The sequence below is a fragment of the Hyperoodon ampullatus genome (genome assembly GCF_949752795.1).
Source record: "Hyperoodon ampullatus genome assembly, chromosome: 15".
NCBI lineage: Eukaryota > Metazoa > Chordata > Mammalia > Artiodactyla > Ziphiidae > Hyperoodon > Hyperoodon ampullatus.
In genome coordinates this window covers 9,050,448-9,064,756 of record NC_136928.1, presented here as the reverse complement: position 1 = coordinate 9,064,756, position 14,309 = coordinate 9,050,448, and the positions used below count along the sequence as shown (strand labels likewise).

Sequence of the window (14,309 nt, the reverse complement as noted above, 5' to 3'; positions counted from 1 at the left end):
TTTGTTATGGCAACCCTAGCAAATGAATACACCATATTTCACTGCCATTTAAACTGAAACACGCAAGGTAATTTAAAACCTAGAGTAACCTGTATGTCTTTCCAAAAGAGTTTGTTTCTGTCATAAAATCCACCAAAATCTTGATATTGCCGAAGTAATTCGATGGGAGGCTGAGAGCCATAGCGATCCAGTCTGGGCATGTTTAAATCGTCAACAAAAATCACAATTCGTTTGTTTCCTGGTGCTCCTAGGAAACAACATGAATTTAAGAATTATTATTTGCCCTCGGTAAATGTAAGACAAGACTTAGGTAAGGCTTTGGACTCAGTGAACACCGTGCAGGTCATAATGAGCTCAGTTTTCTACAGTGTGAGCAGGGTCCCAGCAGAGTCTCATCTTGAGGATGAGAGATCTCCCTCTGGCCCCATCCAGGCTCCGACACGAAGCTGTGGATCTTAGCACTTCAGCTGACCTTCCTCAATCCCAGCCACTCCCACTGCCCTCACCAACTGTGTGGCCTGGGCCTGGGGCGAGTAAAGTCATTTCCTTTTCACAGGAGGAAGCAGAAGAATCCCAAAAGTTTCCTTACATAAATGCCATCCCACCACCTCCTACAGGGAAAACAGGACAGGATATTCAAAAGCATCCTTATTACATCAAAGGGAAAGCCAGTGCAGTGGAGCTGTACAATGGCATATTTAACTTAAAGAACGTCAATATATACATTCAGAAGAAAAAAAAGAGTGATAACATAGAAAAGAGAACAACTTAAGAAGAGGAAGTGACTCCACCACGCTGGCATCCAGCATGTGACAATTCCAAAGAAAATGAGGCAAACTCAGCAACCCACTTCATCTTCTGGCCTCTGGAAGCCAAGTAGCAGGTCAGGGGTGGGGAGGGGTGCTACAAGTACCATTTATAAAAATTTGGGGCCCCCACCAGAAAGACTGGCATCCTTTGCCCTGCACCTACCTGACCAGGAAAATGGTAACAGAGAAGGGCTAGGAAAGCAGCTAGCATGACAGGGCCTGTGAGATGATAGACAATGTGGAAGGCAGCTGGGCCTGAGCTCTGCCTAGTGCACCACCCAGGAGGGTTGTGGGCTGGGCAAGTGGTCCCCAGCAGCAGGAGGCTGCAGGATGTGCCAGTGGAGGGTAGGACAAAGTGGGGCTGAGACCGTGATTCCCAACATCAGGGAACCTTCCAGTGGGAAGGTCAATGCTTGTCCTGTGCACAATTCTTCTGGGAGGCCCTGAGAAAACCTGCTCCTGGAAGCCTGCCATGCCGAGAGCGTGGACAACCATCAGGCCAATGGAGAAGCAGGGGCAATCCACAGAGGCCCACCTAAACTTCAGTTAGGGAGAAACTTGTCCTTCCCTTCTCCTCCCATCCAGATACACTAGAGCCTCCTAGAGGGAGGGTGGGAAGAGTAAAAGAGCCCCCATGTCCCTCTCCACCTCCAGCACCTCCAGCCACAAACCTGGCTTACAGCAGAGGAGAGGAAGAGCTTTAAACTGGGTTTGGACTGATTAACAACAAGGTCGTACTGTATAGCACAGGGAACTATATCAAATCTCCTGGGATAAACCATAATGGAAAAGAATATAAAAAATGCATATATGTGTATAATGGAGTCACTTTGCAGTACAGCAGAAATTAACACAACCTTGTAAATCAACTATACTTCAAAAACAAAAAAAAAGACACAAAAAAATTTTGGGTTTGGATTGAAGCTTTACATTGGACCAGACTCAAAATTGCAAGTGACCAGAAGGTTATGGTATTTATCTAAGCAGTTAATAAGGCAGGGTGAGAGAGATCCCACAAAGCTTGGCGGAAAGTGCTGCCTGAAGGAAACACCAAAAAAGTTCCATGCTTATTCTCTACTGAGTTCAGATAAGTCAGTGCACCAGACATAAAGAGTTTTTTTTTTTTTAATTTATTTTTAAATTTTTGGCTGTATTGGGTCTTTGATGCTGCACGCGGGCTTTCGCTAGTTGCTGCAAGCAGGGGCTACTCTTTGTTGCAGTGCTTGGGCTTCTCATTGTGGTGGCCTCTCCTGCTGCAGAGCATGGGCTCCAGGTGCACAGGCTTCAGTAGCTGTGGCACGCGGGCTCAGTAGTTGTGGTTCGCGGGTTCCAGAGTGCATGCTCAGCAGTCATGGCGCACGGACCTAGTTGCTCCGCGGCATGTCTCTCAAACCCGTGTCCCCTGCATTGGCAGGTGGACTCCTAACCACTGTGCCACCAGGGAAGCCCCTGTTCGTTTGTTTTAAATAAAGGGAAATCAATGCAGGTTTGAAAGCATGGCATGAATGGAGAGAGGGAGAGCCTTGGAGAGGCAGAGATTGAAGATGCTCTGAGTTGAAGGTGATGATAGAAATAAACTACCTGCTTGCTAACAGTAAGATATCTAGATCTATACCCAGGAAAGAATACCATTAACAGAATTACTTTTACAAATAAATTAAGAAAAGAAAATATCCAATTGTAATTTTATTACATGCACGGTTTATGTGACTTTTAACATTTAATAATTAATTTGTGTGAGACAAATGACAAGGATAATTCTTACCTAGAATATTTTTTCTTTTCCTTTCCAGTTTTGATTCAATGATCTCTTGTGTTCTTGCAGATGAAGTTTGAGCAGAAAAATTTAGATAAACAGGAACATAACCAGCTGATTCTTGAATTCTATTTAGCAGTCCTTTTGTAATAACAGACTTTAAAATAAAAAAATGTTAATTGATTTCACATTCAATATAAAATCTTTCAATTGTCTATATCAGTAATATTCCAGAACAATGAGTAAGAAACAGGACAGAAAATGACAGAGGTTAAAGCCAGATTGAAATATTTGACTTTCTCTTCCTGGAGATTCCATTTAATGATATTTATCAGAGCCAAAGAAATATTCTAATCAGCTCTATCTCAGCAAAACTTTTTATTTTAGTATCATACCAAAATCTATCTTGGTTACTATCCAAGTCAATTTGATAGTAAGATTCAGAAACTCAGAAATAATTTAGAGGGGAAACAGTGAGTGTCTGTTTATATGGATTCCCCCCAAACCAAGAAGACCAAACAATCAGCATTTTCCTCTATACTCCACTTTTTCTAAACACCATCGCTGTGTCGGGTAGAAGTAAACGGGCAGGAGGGGACAGACTGACCTTCATCAATAGTCCATTGGGGACACAAACTGCCTTGACAAATTCCCACCCTAACCTGTGCAGTGGCAGCCCTAGAAATTCTAAAGGACACAACATAAAAGCCCCCAAACACAGAAGATTGGTCCACAGGGTTCTCTGGTTTATATATATTATTGACACCCAGGATTTATTCAGAAAGTGGCAAACTGTGGAGTCGATATAGATTCAGCACAGTCACATTCTCCCTGAAAAATGATCAAAATTTAAAAGAAATTCCCCTGAGAAATAAGGTATTATTTACGGAGCTTACAATTCTAAGTTCATCATGCCCTTGTTTTGGACAGGACTTCTTGTTTGATGTAGGTTTCCTACCTTGCCGACTCCCGTTACTCCGGTAAACAACACTGAATGCCTGACTGCCAGTAGTTTTTCCATTAGATACCCAAAGCGCACTGTGTCAGCTGTAGGGACAAGCATTTCAAAAAACGGAATATCTCTGCTGTACTTGAAGGTGGGTATGATTCGTTCCCAGGGATCCAGCCGTTTGGTGTCAAAGTCCATGTGAATGCTCCACAGATCACCAGAACTGGGAAGCTAGAGTATAAAATTAAACACCACTTTCAATAGGATTGACACATGGCAACAGAAATATTTACACAGAAACAAAGGCAGTCATAGAACATGGATGGATTTGGATTTTTGTTCGTTTGTGGAAAAGTAGTTGTTTAAGATCAGAGTCTAATTCTTTAAACTTAATCATGCAATACAGTACAGTAAAAATCTGATATATTGATGATATCAAAACCCCATATTAGAATTGTAAATCATTTTCAGTTCAATCCAACATTCAGGGGCTTACTCCATGCCAAATACTGTGTTTGGTGTTAGGGGAAAATGCTGAATGAGACCCAGCCTCTACCTTCAAAGACCTTGTAATCTACCTGGGGGACACAAGAACATTAGTTAATACTCATGGAGAAATAAGGGTTATAGTGGAGTTTAGTACACTCACAAAGGAGAGATGGCTCATTTCTACTTGCAGGAGAGTTGTAGTGGTGGCTAGAGATTTAGGAGGGTTTCTAAGGGGTGGTGATGCTACAACTTAGACTTGAAGGACAAGCAGGAGTCAGTCTTTGCCCTTCAAGCAAGGCAAAGAAGGGATGAGATGGGGATGGGGAAGACGGAGTCAGGGTTCAGGTTCAGAAAACAGGTCTGGAAGCCATGGAAAGTGCCATGCATGTTGGGGATTATAAGAGATAAGTCTGGAAACACAGATGGGGTCAAATTATAAAAGTGTCATTTAGTAAAGAGCTTACAGCAAGAGTTCAGTGAAGAATTCTAAGTAGGTGGGTGACATGATCAGATTACATTTCAGAAAGTTCATTCTGGCAGCTGTACAGAGCAGTGGTGTTTCAAGCACACTTGACAGTGACTCAATATGACATGGTGACATGGTACATACATATATGTATGTGTGTGTTCAAATATGTATAATATTCACCCCAGCTATCACTCTATTTTATATTTTATTCTATTTTTAAAAAAAACTTCAGGATTTTCTACATATTCAGTTATGTTTTCTGCAAATAATGACAGTTTCATTTCCTTTCTAAAGTTTATTTAGTTTTTCCTTGCCTTATTGCACTGGCTAGGATCACCAATATAGTGTTGACTAAACGTTGTGATAGTGGGTATTTCATTTTTAAAAATTGGGTTATTAGCCTTTCAACTGATTTCATGACCAATTAGTAGATTGTAACCTGTAATTCTAAAAAACAATGGTGTATAGGTGAATTAGACAGGACTGGACCAAAAGCAAGGAAATAATAAATAGGCTATTTTCACAACCCAGAAAGGAAATGAAAAGAACCTGAGTTATTCAGAGGCAACAGGGATGAAGAGAAGAGGAAATATTTGAAAAAAATTAATTAGAAGAAAAAATTCACTCACTTTACTCAGGTCAGTAAAGAAAGAAGAATCTATAACACTCATTGAGTTCTGGCTACTATTACATGGCTGTCTGGCCATTTACTAAGGCAAGAAACAAAAATCCAACAGCAGTTGTACAGAGTAATAGATAATAGGATATTACTATTAAAAAACGGAGGACATAGTGAAAAATCTTCTCCTGTGCTCTTCTGACATGTGCCATCATTCTTCAAGCACTTCTTCACTATCTGACAAAAGATATTCTGGGCTCATTTTGAACCTTCCCTGCCTCAGTACTGGAATCAGCTGTTTCACTGAGGTGCTTTGGTTCTTTTTCATGGAAAATAGTATTTAGAAATCAGTAACAAAGTATGCTCATTGCTATTGAGGTGTCATTCCTTCTAGTTCCTCTCAGCAGACAGAAGTAAGAAATCTATGTATGTATGGATGTATAGACCCATATATATATTCCATGAGTACCAAAACCTATAATTCCAATCCAATAACACAAAGTGCATTCTAACCTTTCTCTTCCAGATTTGTAAGTCTCTTCTCTTAACAGTGAGAAACCTCGTTGCCATTATCTTCAATATATTGATTCATTTGCTCAATTTTAGAACATACAGAAAGTAGCTTCAGAATTGCTAAACCATAACACTGTGAAAAAATAAGTTTACTAACTAAAATTCAATGTTTTTGCTAATAGTAGGGAGTTTTTATACATTTTTATACCTTACTTTCTTCATATGGCTGGGAGAGAACTCCTAAAATTTTTAATACAATAAATGTTACCTATAGTTTAAGAAAGTGAATAATTTTAGAAATGCTTTTACATGAAGAATTTATAGTAGGACCAAGGCTTTTAAAGTTTTAGTCTTGAAATTTAATTTTAATGATTCAGAGTTATTATGTTAAAATTAACTTTATTTGCCTCTTACCCTGGCATCAGGATTATCATCAAATTGTGTTCTAATAAATGTATCAAAAGAATCCCAGTAGTTTTCAGTTAGATTCCCACCTAAAGACCATAAGTAACAGAACACAAAAGTCTGACACAGTACGGTGTTCAGTTTTGTTTGCTCCTGAAAGAACAAAGGGGAAGAATTTTAATATTTTATATGCTAACATAAAAAGAATCTTAAATTGCAAAGTCTAAACACTGTTTTGTTTAGAATCATGCATTTTTAAAAGGGCACATTGCAAGTTTCTTATATTTCATTCAATGGTGCACAGAGTGATGTTTTATAATAGTATATATTTAAATACTCTGATGAGAAAATGAATGGCAAGGAGCATGTAGAACAAAAGCTCAAGGTTGTCTTTCAACTATTATAACTATGTTTATGCCTGCATGAAGGTATTTAAATAGACACACACTGTGATTATGTTATACTGTAAGGAAGTTTAAACATTGAGTAGCAGAGTAAACTATAGGTTAAATTCCTTCCAAATATGAGATTGTATAAATCTATTCACAGTCATTAGTCCCCTAGAAAATTAACTTGAAAATCAAATAATCATATGACAGAAAGTTTGGAGTTGTTTATTTGCAGAGCATCTATACAATAATCACATCTTCCTAGTTTTATAGCAGTAAGAAAACCTTTCCTACCATTGTCAAATTAACTCCATCTTTCCCAAGTATCAAAGACTCCAATAAGCAACAGAGCGTAGTAACTTTGCTGATGTCCACTTGTGGGATTGCTTGGTTGCATTTCTTATTGATAAAATTTAAACCATCATCAACATAACGCTGGAAAAGATTCAATATATATTCTTGAGTTTCTTCATTCAGCTGAAAAATCAAACAAACAAATAATATTTTAGCAAGACCAGATAAAATATATAATTAAGTTAAAAAAGGGTTGGTTCAAACTTGTATGTTGCAATATATCCTGTGAATTTTAAAGGGTATAAGCATCACAAGATATGATACAAGTTAAATTAAAAAAACCCTTCTATGACTTGGGAGGGACACATGGCGGAGATTCTGGGTCACTGATAATGTCCTACATCTTGATCTGGTAATGGATACAGAGGTGTTTATTTTATAATCATTTGTTAAACTGTCAACATATATTTCACGTAGTCATCTCTATTGATGATATCTCTCATAATTAAGAACAATGAAAAAGAAGAAGTATAAAGAGAAACATTTAAAATATCTATGTAAGGTAAAGGACTAATTCCCAAAGATTTAAAAAAAAATGTTTCTCCCTCACCACTTTTTTTAACATTGTACTGAAAGTCTTAGCTACTGTGATAGGAGAATAAAAGGGAAAAAATATATACAGATTGGGAAGAAAGAAAAAAATTGTCTTTGTTTACAGATGAAACAATTATCTACATAGAGAATCGCAAAGAATTGACCAAAAACTCCTGGAACTAATAAGTAGTTACAGCAAAGCTGTAGGATACAATGTAAATATACAAAAGTCAATTACTTTCCTATATAGCAGCAATGAATAATTAGAATTTGAAATTGAAAGTACAACACCATTTACATTAGCACCAAAAAATAAAATACTTAGGTATATTTTTAACAAAATATTTCCAAGATCTATATGAGGAAAACGACAAGATTCTGACGAAAGAAAGTAAAGAACATCTAAGTAAATTAAGAGACAGCTCATGTGCATGCATAGAAAGACCCAATATTGTGAAGATGTTAGTTATTCCTAATGTGATCTATAGATTTGATGCAATCTGAATCAAAATACCAGCAAGTTACATTGTGGATATCAACAAACTGAGTCTTAAGTTTATATGGCGAGGGAAAAGGCCCAGAATAGTGAACACAATATTGGAGAACAAAGTCAAAGGAATGACACTACCTGACAAGACTTACTGTAAAGCTACAGTAGTCAAGACAGTGTGATATTGGCAAAAAAAAAAAGACAAATAGATTAATGGAACAAAATAGAGAGCCCATAAATAGACTCATACAAATATAGTCAAGTGATCTTTGACAAAGGAACAAAGGCAATCCAATGGAGAAGGGACAGTGTTTCCAACAATGGTGCTGGAATTGGACATCCACATGCAAAAAAATAAAAAAACAGAGATAGAGAGAATCTAGACATTGATACTATGCCTTTCACAAAAATTAACTCAAAGTGGATCATAAACCTAAATGTAAAACTATAAAACTCTTAGAAGAAAACAGAGGAAAATATTTAGGTGACCTTAGGTTTGGAAGTGAGTTTTTAGATATAACACCAAAAGCACAATCCATGAAAGAAAAATTGATAAGTTGGATGATTAAAATTAAAAACGTGTGTGTTGTGAAAGATATTGTTAAGAGAATGAAAAGACAAGCCAGACTTGGAGAAAATACTTGCAAACACATATCTGATAAATAACTTGTATCTAACATATATAACGAACTCCCAAAACTCAATAATAAGAAAACATACAACCTGGACTTCCCTAGTGGCGCAGTGGTTAAGAACTGCCTGCCAATGCAGGGGACACGGGCTCGATCCCTGGTCTGGGAAGATCCCACATGCTGCAGAGCAACAAAGCCCATGTGCCACAGCTACTTAGCCTGCGCTCTAGAGCCTGTGAGCCACAACTACTGAGCCTGCGTGCCACAAGTACTGAAGCCCGTGCACATACAGCCCGTGCTCTGTAACAAGAGAAGCCACTGCAATGAGAAGCCTGTGCACTGCAACAAATAGTAGTCCTTACTCGCCACAACTAGAGAAAGCCCATGTGCAACAACGAAGACCCAATGCAGGCAATAAATAAATAAATAAAAATACAGCACAATGTGTAGTCATTGACATCTGTGGAAAAAAAAATCATACAACCTAATAAAAAGTGGGCAAAAGATTTGGACACCTCATCAAAGAAGATATATGGATGGCAAATAACCATATGAAGAGACACTCAACATATTAGAAAACTTCACAGTGAAACCACAATGAGATACAGCTACATACCTATTAGAATGGCTAAAATCTAAAATACCACACCACCACATTCTGGTGAGGATGTGGAGCAACAAGAACTCTCATTTATTGCTGGCGGGAATACAAAATGGTACAGCCATGTTTGAAGACAGACAAGCAGTTTCTTACAAAGGTAAACATAGTTTTATCATATGATCCAGAAATCACAGTCTTGGGTATTTACCCAAATGAGTTGAAATCTTATCTCTACACAAATACCTGCAAGTGAATGTTTATAGGAGCTTTATTCATAATTGCTAAAACTTGGAAACTTTGAGATGTCTTTCAGTAAGTGAGTGGATAAACTTGGTAAATCCATACAATGGAGTATTAATCCAGTGCCAGAAAATGAGCTATCAAGCCACAGAAAGACATGGAGGAATCGTAAATACATATTATTAAGTGAAAGAAGTCAATCTGAAAAAGCTACATATTGTATAATTCCAGCTATATGATGTTCTGGAAAACGTAAAACTATGGAGACAGTAAAAACAATCAGTGGTGCCAGGGGTTGAAAGAGGGTGTGGATGTGTGTATAGGTAGAGCACAGATTTTTAAGGCAGTGAAACTATTCTGTATGATATTATACATGATATTATTTATTTATCAAAACTCATAGAATTGTACAACACAAAAGGGAACCATAATGTAAACTATGGACTTTGGTTCATAAGACTGTATGGTTCATCCATACTGGTTCATCAATTTTAACAAATGTACCACACCAATGAAAAATGTTAATAACAGGGGAAACTATTTGGAGGAGGGAAATTATATGACAACTCTCTATACTTTCTGTTAAATTTTTCTATAAACCTTAAGCTGCTCTAAATAATAAAGTCTATTAAAAGAGTGAATTCAGAAATGTTTAACATCTTGTGGCAGCCCATGATAAAGTCTCAATTCTGAGAATTACTGTCTTTAATAAGGTACTCTGTTCACTTTACTGTACACCTGAAACTAACACAACATTGTAAATCAACTATACTCCAATAAGAAATTTTAAAAAATAAGGTACTCGGAGAGTTTACCACAATATTATTAAAATGTTGTTGCCTAAGAATAAGGAAAACGATAGTTTTTTGATTCATTTTTGAAGGGGGAGATGCAGAAAGAAGATGGCTTTCTTGAAGTGGCTTTCTTGAGATGAGATGGAGCAAAACACTTAAAAAGATTGCTTGTTCCACATATATGCATTAAAATATGATATTTGTTTTTCTCTTTCTGACTTACTTCACTCTGTATGACAGACTCTAGGTCCATCCACATCTCTACAAATGACCGAATTTTGTTCCTTTTTATGGCCGAGTAATATTCCATTGTACATATGTACCACATCTTCTTTATCCATTAGATGAACCAATTTTCAGGGTAGGAATAGACACGCAGATGTAGCAAATGGACATGTGGACATGGTGAGGAAGGGGGAAATGGGATGAATTGGGAGATTAGGATTGACATATGTACACTACAATGTGTAAAATAGATAGCTAGTGGGAACCTGCTGTATAGTACAGGGAGCTCAGCTTGGTGCTCTGTGGTGACCTAGATGGGTGGGATGGGGGTGAGTGGGAGGGAGGTCCAAGAGGGAGGGGATATATGTATACATACAGTTGATTCATTTTGTTGTACAGAAGAAACTAACACAACATTGTAAAGCAACTCTACCCCAATTAAAAAAAAAACAACATGAGTGGATAAAAGAGAGGTGATATATATAGACAATGGAATATTACTCAGCAATAAAAAAGAATGAAATCTCAGGGCTTCCCTGGTGGCACAGTGGTTGAGAGTCTGCCTGCCGATGCAGGGGACGCGGGTTCGTGCCCCGATCTGGGAAGATCCCACATGCCATGGAGCGGCTAGGCTCGTGAGCCATGGCCGCTGAGTCTGTGCATCCGGAGCCTGTGCTCCGCAACGGGAGAGGCCACAACAGTGAGAGGCCCGTGTACCACACACACAAAAAAAGAATGAAATCTCAAAAAGAAAAACACATTGTTTGTTAAGGTAAAGAGAAACCCTATTTTAGAATGCAGAGGGTACAGAAGATAATATGGAACTGAGTTGTTCTGAATAATAATGTAAAAGCTTTCCTTCACTTTGGGTGGAATGGTACCTCTGAGGTTAGAATGTGTCTTGGGTAATTGACCTAAGGTTGGGTGGGAGGTAAACTGGTTTTCTCTTCTTCTTGGCTCTCAGAGGTGTTAGGGGTTCCTAAAATCTAAAAACTGTAACAATGCTTGGATTTACTGTTCTTTTCCTTCCAGGTACTTCCCTCTCATTATCTCAAGCCTCCTGCAAAGTCTTTTTTTTAATGCCCCAGGTTGTTCTACCTGTGTTTGGGGAAACTCAAGGAAGTGTTTGTATTTAAGAGAAAACAGTCTGGAGAGAATCCAGGCAGGGTAACAAAAGGTGGGGACAGCTTTGGGAAGTATACAACCTTCCTGGAAGATCCCAAGAATTCTGGGGAGAGAGCTATGCGCAATGCTGGGATTCCTTCAATCAAGCACAGTGAGGCGTTAACCAACTGCTATCTGGGCACTCGAGGGAAGGGTGAGCCCTGACAGATGGAGACAGTGGGGAGTGTCTGATTACACTTACTTTTTTAGAAACCCTCTTCATCCAGGTTTTAACATAAGGCATCCACTTCAGTTCTTCAGGATCCACAAACACCATCCCACATCTACTGACTGTTGCAGGAGAGGCAACCTTTAGATCTTGCACCTAAAATTGAAAAATGTCGAACAGGAAATGGCTAACATGATACTTCCTTATTCCTCTATATTCAACGTTAAGGAATCACACATTTAAAGTTTAAGTTAACACTGTAAGGCTTTGTGTGGAAGAGAATGGGGGAGCTACAAGTGATTAAAAATGGAGAAGAAAAGTTAAGTGAGGCATAAGGAGAAAAAAAATATAGAAGAATACTGTCAAATTCTTATGGGAAGGTATAAGTATTTCTTTTCGCTTCTTTTTGTTTTTCTTCTTATCTTTTTCATTCTTATATCCAATACCTAACCTAATACCCAGGACATAGTAGGTATTCAATTAATGTTTGATGAATGAATACAGCAGGGGTGGTATCTTCCATAATATTTTGTAGCTGTATTTGGCCCACATTCCTTTTCCAATCCCATCACCAAATATTCATACCACAGAGGGATGATTTATTCATCTTAAAACTTAAATTTATTCATCTTAAAAAAAATATATATATATATTTACTGCCTCCAAAGGAAAAGAAACAAGTGCTTGGGAAGCTAGAATTTATTGTATTTCCTATTTATAGAGAGACAGAAACATTTGAGAGACTTTGGTTGTCAGAATGGACAATCTATTATAAAAGGACAATTTGTTAAATATTTAGTATGTAAACAAAACACCATGGTAGGCCTTACAGATAGTCAATGGTACATCAGTAAGAGAAAAAAATTACTGATGGTATGCTAATCTAATGAACGATTTCACTCCACAGTAAGGAATATGCAATTTACCTCAAAAAGCATGTGGATTTGAGGTGTGAGTTTAATCCTCTCACTGTTAGCCAGGCAAAGCATCTTGTTATCATCCAGGACTGTATTCATATTTTCAATCCAAAGAGCATCTACTGGCCCATCACTGATGATCCATTTATGGTCTTCTGAAGTATCATTCACAGCTGCTCGGATACTTAATGCCATCAAGCCATCTTTCCACTCTAAGGTTATGTTATTAACTTCACCATATAATTCACCCATTGTAATTGATTTAGGATTAAGAACATATGTTTTAACTGATTGGTAAAAGGGATTGTCTACACCAAGTTTTCTCAAATTCCCTAAAGTTTCTGCTAGTATTTGGTAAACTGCGGTCTTGCCACCTCCTGTTGGCCCTACTAACATAACACCATGCCTTACTAGCATGGTTTCATAGAATTGTATCACTTTTTTAACCATACATGTCTCAGGCTGAAGATTTTGTCTCTTCATGACATCTATAATTGTTGACTGTAATATACCATAATCATGTTCTGGAATTTGGACTCCAGGAAAAAGGTCAGATATGATTCCACTGCAAAAAATAAAATAAAATAAGTTAGGAACACTGGTCACTGATATTTCCCCATGTTTGTTACAATTAATTTATTAAACATTACTATGAGTCCTATTTTTCTCATTATCTTTGCTTCTGAACACACAGTACTAGATTATCCTGTGTGTTATACCAGAATCTATCATTTCTCTGATATTGTGCATGATTTTGTTTGTTTCTTATACAGCAGACCAATGTTCTTAAGTATATTGGGAGCTTTTTGAGGTAGGGAATATTTCTTACATTTTTGTATTATACACAGTATGTGGCATAGTACCAAACGTATAGGTGACAAATTTAACAGTTTATTTTAAAAATTATACTTATATCTCAACTTTTCCCAAAAGCACTTATGTGTACTTATAATGGTATATAAATATTCAGAAAAATAAGATGGAAATAGAAAACTAGTACTACATAAAAAAAGGGAGTAAAGGAAAAATGGACTGTTTCTGTAGGAAACAGTTAATATGGGATGGTGCTATGGGTAAAAAAGAAGCTAAACTCCCACCTTACACTACATAACACAAAAACATTTGAGAGGCAGTAAAAAACTTAATATAAAATGACAAGGAAAGTACAAGATAAGGGAGATCAAGATGGTGAAGTAGGAGGATGTGAGCTCATCTCCCTCTATGAGCACATCAAAAATACATCTACATGTGGAGCAACTCTCACTGAAAACAAACTGGGGTCTGGCAGAAAGACTCTTCTACAGCCAAAATTGTAAAGAAAGATCCACACAGAGTCAGGTAGGAAGGGAAGAGAAAGAGCGATTAGGTTGGTACCTGTGCCTGTTGGAGGGGACACACAAGAGGCAGGGAATTACATGGGCTTGGAGGTCCTCCCTGGGGAGTGATGGGTTTGACCCACATTGGGCACTGCAGTCCTGGGGGCTGCCACTGGGAAGACAAGTCCTCTTAGCTGGTTTGAAAGCCAGTGGGACTACCAGCAGAGCTGTAAGAAACCTAGACTCCCCTTGTGAGGGGTGTACACATGGTTGTTTACTCCCAAGAACAAGGGGGTGGAAACATAATGAAACTGCCTGGGGCTCTGGCTGGTTTCCCACAACCCCCATCTCCCACCTTGTGCCCTGGCCCATGCTGAGCACCTGCTACAGCACTGCTAGCTCTAGTGCAGCTCCCCACTAGGGTGAAGGCTGCCATTGCCAAGGAGAGTGTGCAGTTAGGAGGAAGGAGTCGGTT

General features: G+C 38.1%; 1 protein-coding gene across 1 annotated transcript in view; it reads right to left on the bottom strand.

Moving 5' to 3' along the window:
- The window catches only part of DNAH6 (dynein axonemal heavy chain 6), a gene marked incomplete at both ends in the record, with an annotated part of 275,574 nt that overhangs the window by 124,393 nt on the left and 136,872 nt on the right, over positions 1-14,309 (bottom strand). The window contains 7 exons of the mRNA XM_079721202.1: positions 90-247; positions 2,575-2,722; positions 3,524-3,745; positions 6,019-6,162; positions 6,693-6,875; positions 11,635-11,757; positions 12,528-13,083. Coding sequence (XP_079577328.1) covers positions 90-247; positions 2,575-2,722; positions 3,524-3,745; positions 6,019-6,162; positions 6,693-6,875; positions 11,635-11,757; positions 12,528-13,083 — 1,534 coding nt within the window. The remainder of the gene's footprint in view (positions 1-89; positions 248-2,574; positions 2,723-3,523; positions 3,746-6,018; positions 6,163-6,692; positions 6,876-11,634; positions 11,758-12,527; positions 13,084-14,309) is intronic.